This window comes from Stigmatopora argus, chromosome 11 (genome assembly GCF_051989625.1).
Source record: "Stigmatopora argus isolate UIUO_Sarg chromosome 11, RoL_Sarg_1.0, whole genome shotgun sequence".
In the NCBI taxonomy this organism is placed as follows: Eukaryota; Metazoa; Chordata; class Actinopteri; order Syngnathiformes; family Syngnathidae; genus Stigmatopora; species Stigmatopora argus.
This window is the reverse complement of record NC_135397.1, coordinates 10,142,034-10,164,979: the sequence shown is the minus strand read 5'-3', so window position 1 is coordinate 10,164,979 and position 22,946 is coordinate 10,142,034. Positions and strand designations below refer to the sequence as shown.

At 38.4% G+C, this 22,946-nt stretch overlaps 2 protein-coding genes across 12 annotated transcripts in view; both read left to right on the top strand.

Moving 5' to 3' along the window:
- Positions 1 to 13,696, top strand: part of pde10a (phosphodiesterase 10A) — a 55,083-nt gene extending 41,387 nt beyond the window's left edge. For 9 of the 10 annotated variants that reach the window (XM_077614235.1, XM_077614233.1, XM_077614237.1 and 6 more), the window contains 16 exons: positions 292 to 447; positions 2,359 to 2,409; positions 2,922 to 2,980; positions 3,100 to 3,151; positions 3,976 to 4,118; positions 4,269 to 4,361; positions 4,483 to 4,669; positions 5,568 to 5,710; positions 6,567 to 6,650; positions 6,737 to 6,887; positions 6,990 to 7,145; positions 7,440 to 7,612; positions 9,201 to 9,312; positions 9,405 to 9,485; positions 10,450 to 10,538; positions 11,091 to 13,696. In XM_077614235.1, the coding sequence (XP_077470361.1) occupies positions 292 to 447; positions 2,359 to 2,409; positions 2,922 to 2,980; positions 3,100 to 3,151; positions 3,976 to 4,118; positions 4,269 to 4,361; positions 4,483 to 4,669; positions 5,568 to 5,710; positions 6,567 to 6,650; positions 6,737 to 6,887; positions 6,990 to 7,145; positions 7,440 to 7,612; positions 9,201 to 9,312; positions 9,405 to 9,485; positions 10,450 to 10,538; positions 11,091 to 11,190 (1,830 nt within the window). In that variant the 3' untranslated portion in view covers positions 11,191 to 13,696. Of the gene's footprint in view, positions 1 to 291; positions 448 to 2,358; positions 2,410 to 2,921; positions 2,981 to 3,099; positions 3,152 to 3,975; positions 4,119 to 4,268; positions 4,362 to 4,482; positions 4,670 to 5,567; positions 5,711 to 6,566; positions 6,651 to 6,736; positions 6,888 to 6,989; positions 7,147 to 7,439; positions 7,613 to 9,200; positions 9,313 to 9,404; positions 9,486 to 10,449; positions 10,539 to 11,090 lie in introns of all 10 variants that reach the window. The other variant, XM_077614239.1, reaches the window with a different exon arrangement.
- A 5,944-nt stretch (positions 13,697 to 19,640) lies between these two features.
- Positions 19,641 to 22,236, top strand: pla2g12b (phospholipase A2, group XIIB). Of its 2 annotated transcripts, none has more exons than XM_077614247.1 (4): positions 19,641 to 20,142; positions 21,612 to 21,676; positions 21,814 to 21,979; positions 22,099 to 22,236. In XM_077614247.1, exons 1-4 carry the CDS (start codon positions 19,698 to 19,700, stop codon positions 22,215 to 22,217), a joined length of 795 nt encoding a protein of 264 aa, XP_077470373.1. In that variant the 5' UTR covers positions 19,641 to 19,697; the 3' UTR covers positions 22,218 to 22,236. The 2 variants fall into 2 exon arrangements, with proteins under 2 accessions (XP_077470373.1, XP_077470371.1); XM_077614245.1 differs by having other exon boundaries at positions 21,612 to 21,688.
- Positions 22,237 to 22,946: the final 710 nt, after the last annotated feature.

Here is a 22,946-nt window from a genome sequence, read left to right as displayed (position 1 = left end):
TTTGCCAATTCATCTTAAATAAATAATTGTAGGAACCAGTCAATTGTTCTATTCTATTAGCTCTATTATTGTATTGTTAGAGCGGGGCCTTTTTCCCGCAGCTTGTGCGTCATTGCGTCAACAAGCATGGCCGCAAATCTAGCATGTAATCAACAGTACTTGCAAATGTTTTTGTCTGTATTTTCAAGTGGATGAAGTTCTAGGGTTAAAAAGTTTGATATTGTTTCACTGGACCACACAGTGAGTCCGCCACTCTTTGCGGAATACACTTCATTGTCTTGTGTGATTCAGGACGAGCGCTTCCCAGATGGCACAGGGCATGACTCAGGGATCCGTGTTCATTCTGTCTTGTGCCTCCCCATCCTCACTGCCATCGGAGATCTCCTCGCTATCCTGGAGCTGCATCGGCACTGGGGAAAAGAGCCCTTCAACCTCAGCCACCAGGAGGTAAATTCGGGTAAATTCGAGTAAATTCTGCCAAGAAGAAAACACCACATTTAAAATAAGATGCTTGGTTAATATTTGAAACAATGTAGTATATCCAATTTTCTATTATAAATGAGTCACCTATTCCCCAAAACATTTAGGAATGATTACTATTTTGATAAAAACTTAATTTAATTCACATTTAAAAAGTAAATGCTCACTGATTACGGCCTCAACTCACATTTAAACTGGAAAGACTATCTGTGTTTTAGTGTCTTTGACAATTGTAGGCATCAATGGCAGCCAGTGGTTTAGATTAGATTAGATTAGATTAGATTAGATTAGATAATTTTATTCATCCCGTATTCGGGAAATTTCATTGTCACAGTAGCAAGAGGGTGAGAATGCAGGGAAAGACATTTTAGACATACCGTATTTTCACGACTATTCGGCGCATCGTATTTTTAGCCGCAGTGTCAGTAACGAGTGCTATTTCTGTATTTTAAACACACAAAGCCGCACCGTTTTTTTAGACGCATATATATATTATATATGGATGAACATCGAAACGCAATAGCGCTGGCTACCGGAAGTAGCCTATTTCCGGGTTCCGGTGCGCAGTGACTGCTGGGAAATATAGTTCTTGCACGCTACACCCACATGCTAAAAACACGTTTTTAAAAAGGCAACGGAAGCAAAACTAAGTTTGGTTGTACTTTATTTAGACATTTTACAACTTACTCGCGTCATCATCACCCACAAATCCATCAAAGTCCTCATTTTCTGTATCCGAATTAAACAATTGCCCAAATGAGTCTTCCAAAACGCTGGGTCCCACGGTTGTAGTTCTTAAGCCTCCGGGAATGACGGCAAGCTCCGAGTTATTATATATAATATATATATAGTTCACAGTCTACCTTTGAATGCTCCGTTGAAGCCAACATCTAGCGGCAGGATTTCTTTTGTAAATACAGCCGAAATGACGGCGAGCACCAAATTAGTGTGGTCGCCGTCATACTGAGTGTATTGAAGAACTCTATATCCCAGCAGTCACTGCGCAGTACTTTATCAAAGGGAAATAGTAGAGTCTGGGGCTGCTTGGCGTAATTGTATATATATATAGTTCACAGTCTAGCTTTGAATGCTCTGTTGACACCAACATTTAGCGGCAGGATTTCTTTTGTAAATACAGCCGAAATGACGGCGAGCACCAAATTAGTGTGCTCGCCGTCATACTAACTGTATTGAAGAACTGGGTGTATTAAGAACTCTATATCCCAGCAGTGACTGTGCAGTACTTTATCTACGGGAAATAGTAGAGTCTGGGGCTGCTTGGCGTAGTTGTCCTATCGACTGATTTATTTTATTTTATCGTGATAACAATTTTAGTATTGGTCCATATATAAAGCGCACTGGATTATACGGCGCCCTGTCTATTTTGGAGAAAATTTTAGACTTTTATGTGTGCCTTAAAGTCGTGAAAATACGGTAAATAAATAGGTAATAAATACGTTAATAAAAAGTACTAATAAATATAAATAAATTAGTAAATACATAAATATAAATAAATAAGCTTGTTACTTATATATATATATATATATATATATATATATATATATATATATATATATATATATATATATATACATATGTATGTCTAAAATGTCCTTTCCTGCATTCTCACCCTCTTCAAGTGGGAAACTTTTGTCTAGTGGACATTTTTGGAAGTAATCAAAATCCAACAAACCTACTTTCTGACCTCCCTGCCAAAATAGATTGGACATTTATGGCAGCCAGTGAGTTAAATAAGTCCCCTGTAAGGGTTAAAAATAATAATAATAACAATCAGTGCATGAAAAACTTAAATGACATTGTTTTCAAAAGATCCGTTAGATTTTTTTTTCCACAACCCAAAATTTGACTTCATTTCAGGTTGCTACGGCAAACTTGGCGTGGGCATCAGTTGCCATTCATCAAGTCCAGGTGAGCAAACGTCCACAGAGACGTAAGCACACTCTTGCAAATTCTGTATATACTACCATGTAATCGACTCAATACGTGTTTGGGTATAAGCAGAATGCTGAATCGCCCGCTTATTATGATGTTAGTGGCATTGTTTGTTCTGGTTCGGCACCCTATTTTTAATGGCAAAATCCACTGTGTACTGGTACGGCGTCGCCACCGAGCCCTGTCCAATCATCTAAGCCGTAGATTCAACAAACAGGTCTCGGAGGACGTCATTACGCCCCGGGCGCTGTTTTTATGTGAACCCATGGCATAAACACCTCAGAAGCAGCGTCCCTATGCAGGACTGGCCACGGCGGGCCTCCCAGACTCTCTGAGCGGCATAGCACTGCAGCGCTCTGCACTCCAGGGCTGGCTGCTTGCAGCAAAACACTGACGCTAGACAGACATGTTGCCGTGTTTAGAGTACAAGCAGAATGCTGCACGCGTGCTACCAGTTCACGTATGACCTGACCTACTTCTTCTTTTAGGTGTGCCGAGGCCTCGCAAAACAGACTGAGCTCAATGACTTCCTACTAGATGTGTCAAAGTAAAAGTCACTCTGTTTTAGCCACAGCACTGCATTCTCACTGGAAAATTCATGTTTACTTTCACGTCTTGAATGTTTTGGGAAATGTGTCAGTGCGTCTTTTTTTTCTCGTTTCACAGGACGTACTTTGATAATATCGTGGCAATAGATTCTCTACTTGAACACATTATGGTAAGTTGGTTTCTGTTTGACGTAAGTAGTAGTCTGTTTATGTTTTGTATTTATCACTGAGAGGGCCAGTTTCTATTTTGTAGCATTTTTTTTCAGTGTAGATTTTTTCATCTGCAGTGGTACCTCGAGATACGAGCTTAATGCGTTCCGGGACTGAGCTCGTATGTCGATTTACTCGTAACTCAAATGGACGTTTCCCATAGAAATGAACTAAAAACTAATTAATTCGTTCCAACACTCTGAAAAAACACCAAAAACAGGATATTGCATTAGAAAAACATTTTTATTTATTCTAAGTCACCATCTATTAACAAAGTAACAAATAACTAGTGGTTTAATAGTACTAAAATGTGTTTAATATTACTAAAGTTAGACGGATTTCGCGGCGGGGGCAGAGACCTTTTGCACGTCAACGCGCTCGTAACATAACATAAACAAATTTAAATGAACTTGGATTACAATGAAGACACACTCAAAAATAACTTTAATCTAACCTTACACTAAACTTAATTCTAATTTTGTTTTACATTTTTATACCCTTCTTCTCCCGGGTTGGCTCTATTTGCCCTGCCTCCACCCTGACATTCAGCTGCAACTAGAAGCAACCTATCGAGGGTTGTTTGCGTTTGTCTTCCCTACAAAATATTCCCAAAATGATGCACACAAATGTCCTCACAATAGGATAACGCACAACTACTTGCCAACGAGAAGTAGTATCCTCCTCTCGTATTAGCGAACAGTGAATTAGTGAATTCTAAGTTGTGCTACACCGGTTTTGGCTTTCGGAAAGATTTCGGGACTGGCTAATTTGTCTCTCTTCGCAGATATATGCAAAAAACCTGGTGAATGCCGACAGGTGTGCACTCTTCCAGGTGGATCAAAACAACAAAGAACTGTATTCTGACCTGTTTGATATTGGTGAGGAGAAAGAAGGCAAGCCAGTCTTTAGGAAAACCAAAGAAATTAGGTAACAGTACAGAGCACAAAGTTAAACTTCTCAATCACATCTTGTTTTGCCAATGGTTTTGTATTTGCTCCGTCTTGACTATTTTTTAAATCATTCTAATATTGAACTAGCATGTTAAGTGACTGTTCCCCTTTCATGTGACCAATACAGGTTTTCTATAGAGAAAGGAATTGCTGGACAAGTGGCTCGGACAGGAGAAGTCTTAAACATCCCAGATGCCTATGCAGACCCGCGGTTTAACCGGTATACACCAAACATAATTGGCACTGCTTACTTTGAATGAACTCAAGCTTTTCTCCATTTTGAACACACCATAAATTGACATGCGGACCTGGCGTAGTGATGGTTTGATCTTCTTTGACAGAGAGGTGGACCTCAAAACCGGTTACACCACACGGAATATCCTGTGCATGCCCATCGTGAGCAGGGGGACTGTTATTGGAGTGGTGCAGATGGTGAATAAGTTAAGCGGTAGTGCCTTCACTAAAACAGACGAGAACAACTTCAAGATGTTTGCAGTCTTTTGTGCCCTGGCCTTACACTGTGCAAATGTGAGTTGCTCAATCAATATGCAGCTCAATAACAGCAATGTTACCTTTTTTGTAAATGATTCTTTCATAGCAATGATCTATAATGAGGATAGATGACTCTAATATGGAAGCGTTCATTAGTTTGATGATTTCACGGATTATAGCTCTAAATCAACATGCTCATCGATTTGGATTACTTCATGTACAAAAGTATTGTTATACCTGTGTCACCTCACCCACGTCAAGCAATAATATACTTTGGCACAATCGTTCCTACAAAACAGCAGATCATTATGTTAAATATTTAGTTTTATCAAGATATATAAATACACATTTATTGTACTGTGATTAACTAAATGGCACACCAGTGTTTGCCATGGTGACATGCCAAGCAAATGTTTAAAAAAAGGCTTGAATTTTGGACTGCTTTAGTACACTTGCACTCAAAGCATAGAGTTAGGGAGTCGGATTGAATTTCCAAATGCGCCCAAATGAGCTGACCAAACCCGTTTACACAGGCGGAAACACACACTCACCTCATGTCTCAAGCAGCTTCCTTATTTTGCAACGACACATTGCATTGGTTGATTTTAACAAACACCTACTCAAATACAAAGTACAAGATTTTGACCACTTTTTGGTCACAGTTATTGTCTAAAAAAATCCACTGTAAACCACTGACATTAGTTTGACATCGCAGGTTTCAATTTGAATGTGGGCAGGCCAAAATACATACATACACTATAACAAAAAGTATAAAGCTGAAACTCACTGCTGAGTGTATTTTTGGGGAGATTTTTTTTTTTTAGTCTATGACAAGATCTTTAGTAATTTTCGGAGAAGGGAGTGTTGTCATTTTGTTAACCTTTGCGTGTACATACTATATGCAGTTGCTTGAACCTTTCCACTTTGTGTCTAGATGTACCATCGAATTCGCCACTCTGAATGCATTTACAGAGTGACAATGGAAAAATTGTCATACCACAGCATCTGCACCTCAGAAGAATGGAAAACACTCACTCAGCTCAACCTTCCCACTCCCATTTATAAAGAGATTGAAATGTGAGTGACCGTCTTGTAATGCTTTGTGGACTTCATCTCTTGAGACCTGCAATGGTCTTAAGCAGGGTACACATTAGTGATATCCCAGTCCAACACTCAGTATATGCTATTTTTGGAGTATGGTTCGATCCGATCCAGTGTTCTGTTTTCAGAACCATCAAGATTTTTTATAGCTGTAAATTCAACCACTAGGCAAACATGGTACTCGGACGATTCGCCGAAAGACGTTTGGCCGAAGGACAGTTCGCCGAATGGACGTTTCGCTGAACGGACCGTTTGGCGAAACGTCCGTTCGGCGAACTGTCCTTCGGCCAAACGTCCGTCGGCCAAACGTCTTTCGGCGAATCGTCCGGTCACGGGCAAACATGTATGCTCTATTGGACGACTTCTTTTTAGAAATTAGTGAGAGTAACAGAGCATCGGGTAATATTTGTAAACAGAGGACATCTTGAGATGGTAGCAGCAGGAACCATTTTAATACAGAAATATGATGTGTCATTTACTGGTTGCATTTTTTTAACTGGTCTTAAAATATGGGCATCGGATCAATATCTGATTGGTATCGGCAAAACATACTTAAAATACAATCAGATCGGAAGTTAAAAAAAATAGCATCGGGAAATTCTAGTACTCACATACAACCAATTTTCAATATTTTAGAGCCCCGGCAAGTGTTGAGACCAAAATCTGCTATTTTTCTGCTTTTCCATTTTGTGGTGTTCAGTACTTGAGATGACCATGGCTACTGTATGTTATTTTCAATCAGTTGGGAACTTGATTCTTCTTTTACCAGATTTTTTTTTTCCGGTTAGTCTCTAGTAGTCTCAATCCAAATTCACTCCTTTTCTTCCTTCAGGTTTCACTTTGACATCAGCCCATTTGAGGAGATCTGGCCTGCCGTATTCATCTATATGGTTCACAGCTCCTGTGGAAAGAGCAGGTGAGGTGCAGCACAATTTTTAGGGTGTAAGTATCCCATTCAAAACATTATTTCACATTGTTCCATCTCTTCTCTGCTTGGTTTAGCTTTGAGCTGGAAAAGCTGTGTCGATTCACCATGTCCGTACGCAAAAACTACCGGCGTGTGCCCTACCACAACTGGAAGCATGCTGTGACGGTGGCCCACTGTATGTTCGCCATCCTACAAAAGACCCCAGAGACCTTCACAGAATTAGAGGTTGACTGCTCATTGGGTCACATTTTGTTACCACTAATTATTGAAATAACATGATGTGAGGAAAAGGTTGCGTGGTTGCAAAAATTATGTTTCATTTTACAGAAGAAGGGTCTCTTGATAGCCTGCCTGTGTCACGATCTGGACCATCGAGGGTACAGCAACACCTATCTGCAGAAGTTTGACCACCCGCTGGCTGCTCTCTATTCCACCTCAACAATGGAGCAGCACCACTTTTCTCAGACTGTCTCCATTTTGCAGGTAGAGCTCCATTATGCAACACCTTCTTCATATCTACGGTCAGATTTTGTACAATTCGAGTGCTACGGATCAGGCCAATGGACCTTTGTGTAACAAACACTGATTAGTATGACAGGTGACGACAAAATAATCTACCTTAACTGTGTTCATCTGGAATGTGGGAGTTTGTTCATCAGTAAAGTCCTGGAACGAATGGTCATCGGATCTGTCATGTTTTACAATTTTTTCCTTTTCTCTTAAGTCTGGCTTATAGTGGAGCTTTTGCTTTTTTATTGATCTCTTTGTTTCTCATAGCTGGAAGGGCACAATATTTTCTCCAACCTGAATTCCACCGAGTACGAACAGGTGCTAGAGATCATCCGAAAGGCCATCATCGCCACGGATCTGGCCCTTTACTTCAATAACCACCAGCAGCTGTCAGAGCTTCTCAACACAGGTGTACTCGACTACAACAACCTCTCACACAGGTAACGCTACAGTCAAGTTGCCCAAGTTGAGTTGTAATATCCGGATCTTAAATTCAAAACATGCTCAACTTTAACTCTAAATGCTTTCTATATCTTATAAAATGAATGCCCAGCTGACTATATATATAATACAGTAATTTGCTTGTTACATCCAATTCATTGCAAAATATTGGTAGGAAGGCTCCATGGTGGAAAGCGCTTATCTGATTATCATCTGGCTCGAACTCAAGGTCTGATTCTCCATTAGAATGTAATTATGCCTGCGTAAGATTTCAATGGGAATCTTTTTCTTCCCGCGTCCCCAAAATAGACTGTTTATAGGTTTGCGTTTTTTATTTTTATTTCACGTTTAAACATACATGGAAACTCAATAGTGATAAAACCTACAGTAGTACCTCCCAGGTCTTGTCTACACTTGTCTTCCTCACTGCTGCATCTTCAGTGCACCAAAAATGTCATTGGATTGGATTGGATAACTTTATTCATCCCGTATTCGGGAAATTTCGTTGTGACAGTAACAAGAGGGTGAGAATGCAGATATAGGAAAGGCATTTTAGAAATACTAAATTGTTTTTCTCTTCTTTAAATGACTCTCATTTACTTTTTTCTTCACTACGGTTAGACCATATAAAAAGTTGCAAAGTTTAGACACACTAACATCATGAGTATCTTCCCTGGCAAAATCTATAAAGTAGCATTATCGCCACCGATTGTTCCGGAGTCAAAAGTTACCCAACCACACTTTTGCATTGTCAACTTTTTAGACAGTTAATGTTGTCAAAATTTCCACTCTGGAAGGAGTTTTCCCATTTTTGCATTTTCAGTCCACCAATAAGTCGTCGGCATTAGGGAAAGGTTTTTGCGTTTTCACCCGTTACTGTTGTCGTGTAACTTAAAAATTCTGGCGACCCATCCAAGAGTAGAGTAAACAATGGATTTTTTTATATCGTACATAGGCAATTTAAAACGACTTACTACAACTACCATAATTTTTTTCATGTTGAACGTTTCGATGCTTAATGATAATCTTTGGTTAATGCCCAAGTAAAAAAAAAAAACTTTTGCATGGCAAACCGCTCGTAACATAACATAAACAAATTTAAATGAACTTGGATTACGATGCAGACACACTCAAAAATAAGTTTAATTTAACCTAACACTAAACTTAATTCAAATTTTGTTTGACATTTTCATACCTTTCTTCTCCTGCCCGGCCGGGTTGGCTCTATTTGCCCCGCCTCCACACTGACTTTCAGAGACATTACAAAGAGGGAGTTGCAACCACAGAGACATTACACGAGGGAGTTGCGGAGAGAGAGACTGCCCATGATGTTCTTATGAGCAGCATCTCGCATCCGCTGTTTGTTCGTATATCAAAATTTGTCTCGTATCTCAAGATGAATATCTGCTCAAAATTTTACTCGTATCTCAAATTGCTCGTATGTCGAGGTACCACTGTAGTTCGAAGCTGAAGTAAAAGCTGTAATCTTCAGTTTATTACAGTTGAGTTGGGTAGAGTTCCACACACAGAAAATCAAGTGAGCAGTGCGTCAACACTAAAGGCGATAACAGTTTTACTCACCGCCAGGGACCGTGTGATTGGCCTGATGATGACAGCATGTGACCTCTGTTCTGTAACCAAGCAGTGGCCGATCACACGACTTATAGCCAACGACATCTATGCTGAGTTCTGGGGCGAGGTATGCATTATAGTATTAAAGCAGTTTACGATGCCTTTTATTAAATCTGTGTTATATCGATTTAAGTCATCTCCATTTTTGCTTTTTTTAAGGGAGATGAAATGAAGAAGATCGGGATACAGCCCATCTCAATGATGGACCGGGACAAGAAGGATGAAGTTCCTCAAGGCCAAGTAAGAGCCCCACTTTGACTGACCTGACATAAGTCATTTGTTTTGGATCCAGTTCTTTATCAAGAGTATCATTTTTCATTCTGATCTTAAATTTTAAACTCTAAGTCGATTCAAGGGAACATTGTCTCCCACCGACATACATCAGATAGGTAAAGTTTAAATCAGTAATTAACCTAATTCACCCCTAACACAACTTTTTTACAACTTCTATTGACTTGTGTTCTGTCTTCAATTTAAGAAAATAAAGTAAAATAATTAATTGTCACAGTGTTAATTATTTATGATATTGGTTAAAAAATGTCACTGTACAGCATTTTGTGAATTGCTAAATACTGTATATTGTGTGATTAACAAATTGAGTTTTTGTAGCCATTACAAATCACATCCATTCCATTTTGATTGGAAACGGCAATGAATATTTATTCGTTTTTCCCTATTAATCTAGCGCTGTCCATGGTACGGAAACATGAGCATGTGCAGCCAGTCTTCCCAGTTTAAATGACTTAGATGTCCATTGCCATCAGTGTATGTAATGAGTTGAATACTATGAGTAAAATAATCAACAAGTATTACTTGCACTTACTATTCAATTAAATTAATTTAGTTTGTATTATTGTTGTTTTCATTCTTTCTTAACATTATTAGATTATAAAAGTGTTTATAATTACATGTATTGATTTTTTTTAATGACTAAAAATATCTACTTGTCTTATAAAGGATTTACTCCCATATAAGCCACCCCCGCGTATAAATTGCACCCTTAAAATTGCCTTAAAATGTTTGAATTTCACATAATTACAAATGCTTATATGCAAGTAAATACGGTAAACGGACTGTGACATTGAATGTGAACTTTTGCATAGCTGGCTACTTAAGTTCATCTTGAATTTTCTATACTAACTATGGACAGGCAATATGTGTATTTTATGGTAAACAAATGTTTGTCATTATTCTCCATTTCTAGGTGGGATTCTACAATGCCGTAGCAGTTCCATGTTATACGACACTAGCAAATCTTTTTCCTCCATCCATTCCACTTCTCAGAGCGTGCAAGTAAGAGTTTTTATACTTTGTCTCACAGACTACGACGAGATATTTTTTTACCTTTATTAGTTACAAAAAAAATTGAAGCTTCGCATTAAAACTAGAACATTTTATTCTTGGAGAAATTACAATGATTTCTCTGCATTCTGTTGATTTTGGGGCATCTTGGGGTCACTTCCTTTTGATTCAAGAACATTTCGGAGTCACTTCCAATTGATTCTGGGCCTTTTGAGATGACTTCTCATCGATTTTGGGCCTTTCGGGATCATTTCTTATTGATTTTGCGTGTTTCGGGGTCGCTTCCTATACATATTGGGTCACTTTGTGTTGATAAGGGAGCATTTTCAGTTGAATTGGGGTTTTGATTGAGTTTTTGGAGCTAAACTGCAGTAAAATATATTGGTGTTATATAGTTAGCATGCAGGGTAGGCTTCAGCCTCCTGTTGGAAATTGTACAGTACAACCTCGTGTTTTCGGGACACGCTTTCAATTTTGTACTCGTGATAAAACCAAAAATCCTTGAAAGCAGGCCTTTAAAAAGAAGCACTACATGTGTTGCAGGGAGAACTTGAACCAGTGGGAGAAGATAGCCCACGGCGAGGTGGAGGACGTCGTTCCGAGCCGCCCTTCTGAGTCAGGTCCTGTTAAGGTGGACAACTGAAAAACCAAAGGCTTGTTTGAGTGACCGTCGTTACGCATTCAATCTGACCCCTGCCACAATTATGAAGCTTTTATTTAGAGGGGAGAGCAGGAAGAGCTTGATCATCAAAAAGTCGCCTTGACTTAAATAAAAGAAAAAAAGAAAAAAAAACACAAGTTACCTCAAGGGTGACGGGCGGCGTCAACGTTGACGGTTTTACCGTTCCCAGAGACTGACAGCTAACAGGGAGGGACAAAAAATAATAATAATTAAAAAAAAAAAAAACATCACCCCTACATCCACTCTGTTTGGGAATTTATTTGTTTCAATGGATTTGTGCCATTTTTGGGTTTATTTGGCTTTGTTTATGTGTTTTGTTATGGTGTTTTTATTATTGTCGTTCTTACTATTATTATTATTATTATTTGAGTTGATTCTTTGTCGATTTGCATTTGAGAGGCCTTACACTGAACATTTCACAGTAAGGTGATGTGAAACCTTGGTGTGTGGGTTCATATCCTTTTAAAATGGTACTGTTTGCCTTCTGCGGTAAATGAGTCGCTACTACTTCAGCTAGGTATTCAGAGGCAAAAGGAATGTGCAGTACATTGAACACGCATGGTTTAATAATGCCACCTTAGAGAGGAGGGGGACATCCGAATGTTTTTCTTTCTTACTTTTGAGCAAAAATCCTTTGCAGTACTTGAATAAAGACACAAACCTGTTTCAACACAGAGACGACAGAAATCCCGCACCATATATTTTATAACAAACAAGGATGAACTGCGACCACAAGCAGACCAGGATTACTGATCGTCAACACTGTCACAAGGGAGTCACGATGTGTGGCTCTGAAGTTGACCCCTTCGACCCCCCTTAGCCCCCCCACCCATCACGACACTGCCCCCAGGCCATCGCTAGCACTTGGAACCTGCTGCAAGCAGTCACATGTGTTTAAGACAGCTTTTATATGGGATTTCCAAACATAGAACGCGACTGGTGAAAAAAAAAAAAAAGAAAGACTTGAGCACTGCTCTGTCGTCAGTGTCAAATCTGATAAGCTGCATGTAACTCTGGGATTGTGCCGAAAGATTGTCGCTTGAGTTTTTGCAGGTGTGTTTTGCTCGAACACCGACCGCCCGTTCTCCTGCAAACCTTTTTCCGAGATCTTCCTGAATACTTTTTTTTTTTTGCCGTCTGTCCTTAGCCGTCATTCCAGTGGACGTAGTCCCTCGAATTATGTGATTCCCTGACGCAAAAGTGGCCCCAACAGTGTGAATGTACATTTTGAAAGTGGATTGATCAAAAAGTCTACACACCCGTCTTCCAAATGCCAGAATTCAGATCAATCTTTTCAGAACTTTGCACTATTACTGATTTATAACCTTTTCAAAACATTTGGAAGTCTTTTCCTAAGGGTAATTCAAACACTTGCATAAGTGCGCACCCTCTTGTTTCACTGAAACTGAAAATTGACCATTCAAATTCAAACTTTAAAGTCCCACTTTCACATTTTTTCCCACACTAAGCAAAAGATTTGAATCTTGTCAAAAGATATTCAAATAAAAATGATAATGACTCACACAGATCCATAACTATTGAAATTGTGCAATTTTTTGTAGTGTTTGGCCTCTGCATAGATGAAACCGATGACGTACCGAAAGGGAGGGATCATGGCACGAGGAATATTAAAGAGGTACTCGAGGATCATTGACAACTACTTTGTTTTATTAATTTAAATTATGAATCTATTCGGGTTTTTTTTCCTTGACAATGTCTTGGAATTTTGTTCAAAATCACAAATTTAACATGCAAAATTTTAAATCAATGTTTAACTTTTAGAAGTATTAGGATGGGGAGGGGGTTAATGAAATGTAGTTTAGATTATGTTTAGGCACTTTGTAGGGTGACTTGAGTATAAAACGGTGTGCACACTTTGGCAAGCATTTTTCATTTTTGATATTTTGTTTTCCCCCCACTTTCCCCCCCAAAAATTCTTATAGATAAGTTGTAAGCGTTATAGGTCACAAAACCCTTTGAAATGTTTTTTGGGGTGTTATTATTCTTCTATCACAACTGGCACAGGAGGGGTGTGAATTCTTTTGATTTCCACTGATTGTTCTTTTGATCCTGAATGTCGCATGTGAATTGATGTGTTCTGTCTTACTCTTTGAAATTGCTTCCAGTAAGTTCCAAACAAGAGCAACAATTAGCATGCACTTAAACTGAAGTTGAATTTGCATAGAAAGTACAGTAATAGGTGTGTACTGTGTACAATCTAGAATCGATATTTGCTCTAATGGTGCTAAACTGAATGGCAGTCATGCACTTTCTGAGTGTGTTCGTGTGTATGAGTGTGTGTATGAGTGTGTGTATGTGTGTGTGCGTGGGGGTGTGTCTACAAGAGTGCGTGCGAGCATATTAACTTTCACCCCACTTGGTTGCGAACACGGTGAAGTCCACAACACTGCACTGTTCCTTCTACTTTTCAGCACCTGTTATATCATTATCTGCACTATGTTAAGCATATCTTTATCAATATTCTTGGTGATGATTATCAATATTATGGCTATTATACCTATTATTTTCTTAATTAGAATTCAATTTAAATTAACTTATATTTTTTATACAAAGAAAAATAATGTTGGCCTCTTTTGTTTGAAACAAACAAAATGGTCTATACAAGTTTCTGTTACCCAGAATAATTGAGGAATGTTTCAAATGTAAACGTAAGAGCAGTAGCCAAAATGACTTTTATTAAATACCTGAAAAGTACAGAATTGTGTTGTTTTTTTGTGTGTTGTTGTTATTTCTCACCTCTTTTTCTACCACTAGCATATTTTAGATGTCAAGGACAAATGATATGTAACTTATCATGTGAGATCTTGAATGCAACACAAAAAGTGCCATCTGAACCCAAAGAAATATTTTTTCATGTCCTTGTATAATTTTCAAATTCACAATTTTCAAAATGTGGTATTTGTATATTTTGTGGTTGTTGTTTAACTACTTTTAGTTATTTTGTTTTTTTGTTACACACGCTCTTAGTTGATTTTGCCTTAATTTTGCTGAATTTTATTTCCACTCTTGGCTTATGGTTTTCTTTATGTATAATTCAATTCATTTAATTTGGTCAAAATACATTGTAATCATATTTTTTTGGGGGGGGAGCAAAAACATGATAGTAACTACTTTGCCTAAATGATTTATTTACACTTGTGACTGTCATATAATAACTTTTAAAATGATTCATATGCCTACCAATTAGAACGGTAGTCACTATGCATTATTTTCACTTTAACCAGTGTAACCTCAAATTGGTTATATATGTATATGTATATATGTATGTATATATATATATATATGTATATGTATATATGTATATGTATATATATATATATATATATATATATATATATATATATATATATATATATATATATATGTATATATATATATGTATATATATATATATATATGTATATATATATATGTATATGTGTGTGTGTGTATATATATAGATATATATATATATATATATATATATATATATATATATATACTTTCTATACATATATATAAAAACTGTGTATATATGTATATATATATATATATATATATATATATATATATATATATATATATATATATATATATATATATATATATATATATATATATATATATGTGTATACACAGTATTTTATGGGATGTTGGTTAACCACGGAAAGGTTTGGAAAGAATTTTAGAACTAATATTCTCATGGGAATAACATTCAGATGGAAAAGCAAGTGAGGTTTCCCAAGATTGTTTATGGTTTCCTGGAAATTATCAAACATATCATCATTTAATCAACTAAAGATCATGTAATGCAGAAGACCGTGTATGTATGGAAACTGTTGATAGTACGTTTTAGTTTGGCAACAAACTTATTAAATTAAATATACGAAGTAGAGGGAATACAACTCTTCAACTGCCATTGATGATAATAGACACCTAATCTAAATGTGGCACGTTTGTCTTCCTTCTGCTGTAAATTTAAATGAGTTTGTCACCACTAGATGTCCAATCTATTAGAAATGGGGGGCATGGCAGCATTTAAACGTCTATGGCTGTCAATAGTAGCCAACGAGTTGAGTTGCTTCTTTTCTTTAAATCTGATAGTGATTTTATGACTGCAGTTCAGTTGTAGTTTACTCTGAAGTAAATTATATTTGCAATTACCATTTCTTCTTTTTCAAACATATCTTCAGATACAATTTTATGTACTTTGTGTAATATATTTGAAATCAGTATTTTAGTGTTGATTTTGTGCCAATTTATTCAAATTAAGAGCATTTGGGCCTATAAAGGAGATGTAGTTCATTGTTAGTCATTCTGGATGTTTTCATTTCACCACATTGGAGTTTTAGCCTATCACACCAAATGCAATTTGGCCTGTAAACTTGAAGACATTCACATTTTTTCTAATGCAAGTTAAGATGTGTTTCATCGCAAGGATCAGAAGATAGAGTAGGATATGTTCAACAGAGACCGGCTGGCGGTGTTCGTGACGTCTGATGATGTATGTGAAGGCTCATCTGTATTTGGATGAATCCTGAGGGAAATTAAACTTGTTCCATTTCCTCTGTACCTAATGGCTGTTTTTTCTTTCTTTTTAGGGATCACGTGACGTGTCAAAGAGGACGGCGAGTCCCCGGCGTCTCGGCGTCAGACGTCAGACGTCAGGTTCAGCAGTTGGCTATCCATTTTATGTGGAATGGACAAAGTTAACTTTTTTCTGAGTTCAACGCTCTTTTGATAATAATAAGGAAAACTGTATTTTTATATTAATACTCTATATATATATATATATATATAATATCTGAATCATATACTATATTTTGTCCATCAATACTTATTAAATAATTCCAAATTGTCTGTTAGCTTCCTTTCATTGCTTTCCCGCTGGTTGCACTGCTTCCAGATGTGTTTTCATATTGAAGGATTTAACCAATCACATTTCAGCCATTATTTGTTGCCAGGGTCAGAAATCTGCCTCAAGTCCTTCACAATCAGTTCTGCAGGCTCTGCTGCATTAAATAAGTGTCGATAAGACTTGCTTTAACAAATCAGAATTCGATTTTGGGACACCAAGGCCTTTTCGCAGGCGTAGGGATACGTCATTGTCTTCTCGCAGGCGTATATATTTGAGGTCAAGACTAAACAAAGTTAAGTATGTCTACTTCATGGTGTAGAGGTTCGCTCACCTGCCTGCCATGTGGGCAGACAGGGTTCAAATCCCAGTTGTTAATCATTTTTCCCTTAAATAAAAACAACCGTGTGTAGTCAAGACTCTCCAATAATGACAATGTCAAGTGTTGCTACTTCACTTCATTTACTGTGGTGCAGTGGCAAAGACAATGGGTCAGAACTTCAGGTGGACTCAAGTTCAAATCAGAAGTGAGTTTGATTCCACTCTTTGCAATTCTCAAATTGTTTATTGAGGTAATGAAAAGGATAAATATAACTTCCAATCAGTTCATTTCAGAAGACACTGTGGTCCAGTGGCAAGAACAATGGGTTGAAATTGAAGTTGGACACAAGTTCAAATCTGGAGTGAGTTCAAGTCCACTCTTTGCAAATCTCAAATTGTTTATTGAGGTGTTGAAAATGATAAATATAACTTCCAATCATCTCATTTCAGAAGTCACTGTGGTCCAGTGGCAAAGACAATGGGTCAGACAGATCTCAAGTTAGTGGATTTGACTGCCATCTGGGAGATGGGGTTCGAATCCCGCTCTCGTTTGACTAATCACTACACTAGTAGTTCAGTAAATGGGTATTTTTTTTTTTCATTCAAATAAAGACTTAGTCATTTTTTTCAGCAAAACAATATTTCCGGTCAGCCTTCGGCTGACCGGAAGACAGTTGGGAGGGGGGGTTCCTGGTGGTGTTCGACAGTCGGCCTGCGGCCGACTGCCGACACCATACAGTCGTTGACTGGCGACACCGGGACGTGAACCCTCGACACCCACGTCGCAGGCAGGTGACTTACCCACCACACCACGAGGCGGCCCGCCTATACATGATTGGAAGTTATATTTATCCTTTTCATTACCTAAATAAACAATTTGAGAATTGCAAAGAGTGGAATTGAACTCACTCCTGATTTGAACTTGAGTCCACCTGAAGTTCTGACCCATTGTCTTTGCCACTGGACCACAGTGACTTCTGAAATTATGTGATTGGAAGTTATATCTATCCTTTTCATTACCCCAATAAACAATTTGAGAATTGCAAAGAGTGGAATTGAACTCATTCCTGATTTGAACTTGAGTCCACCTGAAGTTCTGACCCATTGTCTTTGCCACTGGACCACAGTGACTTCTGAAATCATGTGATTGGAAGTTATATCTATCCTTTTCATTACCTAAATAAACAATTTGAGAATTGCAAAGAGTGGAATTGAACTCACTCCTAATTTGAACTTGAGTCCACCTGAAGTTCTGACCCATTGTCTTTGCCACTGGACCACAGTGACTTCTGAAATGATGGGATTGGAAGTTATATCTATCCTTTTCATTACCTCAATAAACAATTTGAGAATTGCAAAGAGTGGAATTGAACTTGAGTCCACCTGAAGTTCTGACCCATTGTCTTTGCCACTGGACCACAGTGACTTCTGAAAGTTTCAGTTTCTAATCAATACACTATGTAGTTCAGTAAATGGGTAATCCTTTTTTCATTAAAATAAAGACTTAGTCATTTTTTTCAGCAAAACAATATTTCCTTTAGTCTTCATGTCATCACTTTCATTTAAGCCGTCTTGATAAGAAAAGCAAATGTCACCATATTCAAATCTGCCTTTTTCCCCTCTTCTCGAATTTGGAAAATAATATCAAGGCAGTGCTGTAATTAAGAAAGAGTTCAAGATGGTAAGATGTTTTTTTTAAATGTTTTTAATTTATTTATGCCTCTGTAAGAGAGTTTTTCTGTGTGCTTATTTCTTATTAGGACATTATGAACAAACTAACTTGCGAACTTTATAATAATGAATATTTTGAGTAACAATAATAGCAGAAGCTTGGGTTTCTACGTAAACATTCTAAACATTAAAGTTGAAGTTTAGAACAGTTCCTTGGTGGCTTTTCTCTTTTCTTTTTTCCAATCATAGAAAATTGATTTTAGTCAAAAATTGTTGCTAAAATCAGGAGGGTGTGGGTGAGAAGACAGAAAAGTGGTGATACATTCAAACATCTTAAATTTCAGTATTTTCTTGGAGTTAACAAGTGCCTAAATTAGAATTAAATATTTGGTTTCTTATTTTGCAGTGAAAATACTTCACATTTTGGCACAGCTTGCATATTATACAGCAGATATTTGATGTTTATTTTACTAAAACTTTACGATAAAAATGAGTAATAATTTACAGGCAACATTACTTGAATTCAACATTTGCTGAACATGAACTAAAGAATGTGAATAGAAGCAGCAAGGCCTCCAAAACTGAATAATGAACACAATGTCTAAACTTTTCTCTTTTCACACTAGAGGGCAGCAATGAATTGAAGGAAAATCTTTTTCACTCTTATGTATATACTATTTTGGTAAAATGCATAAAGTTAGTGACACATATCTTTATCTGTAAGGTCACCTTTTGCAATAACCATAATTATTTTGATGACAATAAATGACAAAATAAATATTTCATAGTGTATTCCAGCAGCCCGGTGGCGCGAGTGGTTAGCGTGTCGGCCTCACAGCTCTGGGGTCCTAGGCTCAAATTCAGTTCACGTCCACCTGTGTGGAGTCTGCATGTTCCCCCCGGGCCTGCGTGGGTTTCCTCCAGGTACTCCGGTTTCCCCCCACATTCCAAAAACATGCATGGTAGGCTGATTGGACACTTTAAATTGCCCCTAGGTATGAGTGTGAGCATGAATGGTTGTTTGTCTTCTTTTGCCTTGTGATTGGCTGGCCACCGATTCAGGGTGCCCCCGCCTCTGGCCCGGAGTCAGCTGGGATAGGCTCCAGCACCCCCCGTGACCCTAATGACGATAAAGCGGTTCAGAAAATGAGATGAGATTCTCAGGGGGACGGTACTCACGTCAAAAGGTTATTGACTCGCATGATAATTTAATCAATATACTGAGTACTCTTTTTTTTCTTTATGTTTTTGTTATTTTAAATATTATTGTATCAGGCCTTTTCCACATACTAGTATTTTTCACTCACAACGACATTTGTTTACATCTCTATCTCGTGAGAAACGGTTAGCCATTAGTGATGGAAAAAAATCCGTTTAGCTTAAATTTGTGATGACATCAGTCCATCAATAGATTCTAGAAAAAACCACCAAGAAAAAGATTAGTGTAACATAAAAATTGATGAGAGTTGACTTTTGCCCCTGGTAAGCGAGTGCCCTGCTGTCTGTTGGAGCCTAATCACAGGTCAAAGTCCACTTCCAGTAGGAGTGGATGCTTGTTGTCGTCACTCACTCTCAAAGCTCCGCTCACCCTGTTGACAACACATTTGACATTCTTCTAACAATGTTGTTCCGGGCCGTGCCTCTTCTACTGCTCCTTTGTGTGTCCGTTGGCATTTGTGCCACGCTGGGTCACTACCAATCCACAATACAGCAGGAGGAGGTTGCTGTGACGGAGCCTCAAAACAATGCTGTAGAAGAAGTCCCACTACAGGACCAAAACAGCCAATTTTCTGAAGTATTACCGGACAAAACTCCCGAAGTGGCCGAAAGGACAGGAGATGTTGAAGGCCAGCAACAACCTTCTACGGTCGGAGACAAGGCAGAGGAGAGAAATGAGATTGAGCCAGTTCTGATGGACATTTCTGCATCCCTCAGAAAGAACAGCAGTAACGATTGGGGTCTGATGTCAATTAGAAACAGTTTCCAAACCGTGCACGGCTACTTTGACTACCTGGTTGAGCTAGTAGGGGGCCACGATGGCGTGTGTCAATACCGTTGCAAATATGGTGAGTGACCTGAATTTTTCATTCATTCATTTTCTGGACCGCGTATCCTCACAAGGGTCGTGGGGGTGGGGGGTGCTGGAGCCTATCCCAGCTCACTACGGACACCAGGCGGGGGACACCCGGAATCGGTGGCCAGCCGATCACAGGGCACAAGGATGACAAATAATCATTCACGCTCACACTCAAAGCCATGAGCAATTTAGAGTGTTCAACCAGTGTACCCGGCATGTTTTTGGTACCCGGAGAAAACCCACACAAGAAAACTCCACACACTGAGAACCAACATAGGATCAAACCCAAGACCCCAGAACTGTGAGGCCAACGGTCTAACCACACGGCTGAGTTGTATTACTTGATCAAATTGACATCAAATGAGGTTCTTGTTTTCATAACACTGGGTGAATTACCAATTTCGTCATACGCAGCTGGGTATGATGACAATTAGGCTTTTGTCGAGTCAATGATGATGACAAAGCCTATGTCCGATTATTATTATTATTAATTGATGCGTGTGGTTTACCTGGTCAAGCACAATTCAAAAAAACTTGGGAGCTTCAAATTAGACGTCATGGGTGATGTAATACAGAGACAAGCTCATATAATCTTCCATCTTATCTTTTAAAAGGTCAACTTTGACTTAAGACAGAGGGATGGCTGATGACATCACACTTGCAGAGTTGAGATCTCACATGGCAATAAACAGATAAACACTATCATTATTATAATAAACATATTTAAGGTCCTCAATAGTCCAAATATCATTTTTCATTTATTACAACAGCTTTCTACTACCTTAAAAGGTTCTTATGCATTTTTCAAAAGATGTTTATATTTTGTGTAAAATTGCCAAAAGTACAAAAGATTTTAAATCAGCTTACCATAAGGCGCACCTTCAATGAATGGATTATCCTAAAATTTGTTTCATTTATAAAGGTGCAACCGATTATAAAATGCAGTAGTGGTGGTAGTAGTAGTAATAGTAGTAGCATGAGATTGTGTTATGACGCCACTAGATGCAGCTGTAGTACTAGTAGAGGGCTGTGTTATGCATCAACTGGACGGAGTTGTGCTAAAGGGAATTTCATACAATGATTCACCAATATATCGGCTGGCCACCGATTCAGGGTGTCCCCTGCCTCTAGCCAGAAGTCAGCTGGGATAGGCTCCAGCACCCCCCGCGACCCTAATGAGGATAAAGCGTTTAAGCAAATGAGATGAGATTCACCAATATTGCTCCATATATAGTAAATCACATGGGATTATAAGGCACTCTGCCAGCTTTGGAGAAAATATAAGTATTTTAGTTGCGCCTTTTAGTGCGGATAATACGGTACCTAAAAGTGTTCAGTGCGCCCTACATGTAAATAACTTACTTTCAAAACTGGTCATTATAATCTTGAAAAGTCCCCTGTTTTGATGCAGCTCGGCATCACGTCTCAACATAGGTGTAAGGTTATTTGTGTTTTCAGGAGAACCCCCCAAACCCCGTCCTGGCTACGAGCACCAAGAACCCAATGGCTGCAGCTCATCCATGGTGGGATTCCAGGTGGATGTTACCCTCGGTGACCTGCCCAAGGCACCAAACAGCCACCACACACAAACACACATTCTGATTAGCTCTTGTAATCCCCATCAAATGTTTAAAATGAACAAGTGTTTCATCTGTGCCAGATGGATCTTGGCATCCCTGCCATGACCGAGTGCTGTAACCAGCTTGACGTGTGCTACGACAACTGCGGCATCGAAAAGTATGACTGTGACACCAAGTTCCGTTCTTGTCTTCGTAACATTTGCTCTGACCTCAAGAGAAGTCTTGGATTTGTGTCCAAAGTGCAAGGTGAGACAAAGCCATGTTCACTATTGGAGCCATTTTGAGTACTATTAGGCAATAGTTCTAACTTTGTCACTATTCACTACTAATGAAAGTACTCTGCTCGTGGTTTTCCTACCTCTTAGCTTGCGAGTCTGTAGCAGATGCCTTGTACAACACGGTTTGGACTCTCGGATGCCGGCCTTACATGGACAGCCAGAGGGCAGCCTGCGTTTGTGAGGGAGAGGAGCGGGATGAACTGTGACATTGAATGTAAGGGACATACATTTTGTGTGCAGAAAAATATGACACTTCTGTATATTTGATATTACAAGACAAGGAAGACAGAAATTGACAGAGACCAAATTGAATGTCATTACAGGATGCCTATGGAAAAGTGCATTTCTACTCTTCCTATTTGTTCAGGCTCAAATTCAGGCGTGTATCACTCCAATATTTCTTTCATAGTCCAAACAAAACAAGTGTTTTTGTGGACATGAAAGACCAAAACACATTGTAGGTAAATTGTAAATTGTAGAGTGATTGTAAATTATTTGTTATTTATCAATGTAAGCAGAACAGCTCCTCATATACTAAAAGTTTACCAGCCACAAACATTGCTTTTCAAATTACATTAATAATAAAAGTAATAATCTGATCATCTACATATGCTGCAGGAAATTATCTGACTGAACACGTTAAATGTGCTTTTATGATATGATGAATTGGTCCATCTTTGGCTGAATTGCATTTTTGATGCAGTTTTGGAATGACATTACACAATCTGGATCTCATTGGGGTACCTAATGTTTGTTACTGGCAATTTACATGAATTTATTGCTTGACATGGACAACAATGGACGTCAAATTAATGTAAACTTGGAGTGGGTGTGGATTCTACAGTTTCTGTGCCATAGACGGTTCTAGACATCAATCCATTTCAACTCTCCCAGTCAAAATGGATTGGACGTTTAACGCTGTTAATGGCAGCAAA

What these genes read in the sequence shown, in the direction of transcription:
- pla2g12b (XM_077614245.1), top strand. Translation starts at nt 19,698, where the DNA reads ATGTTGTTCCGGGCCGTGCCTCTTCTACTGCTCCTTTGTGTGTCCGTT. An exon ending in TCAATACCGTTGCAAATATG is followed by an intron (nt 20,143 to 21,611) that starts GTGAGTGACCTG and finishes TTGTGTTTTCAG; the next exon opens with GAGAACCCCCCAAACCCCGT. An exon ending in CATCCATGGTGGGATTCCAG is followed by an intron (nt 21,689 to 21,813) that starts GTGGATGTTACC and finishes CATCTGTGCCAG; the next exon opens with ATGGATCTTGGCATCCCTGC.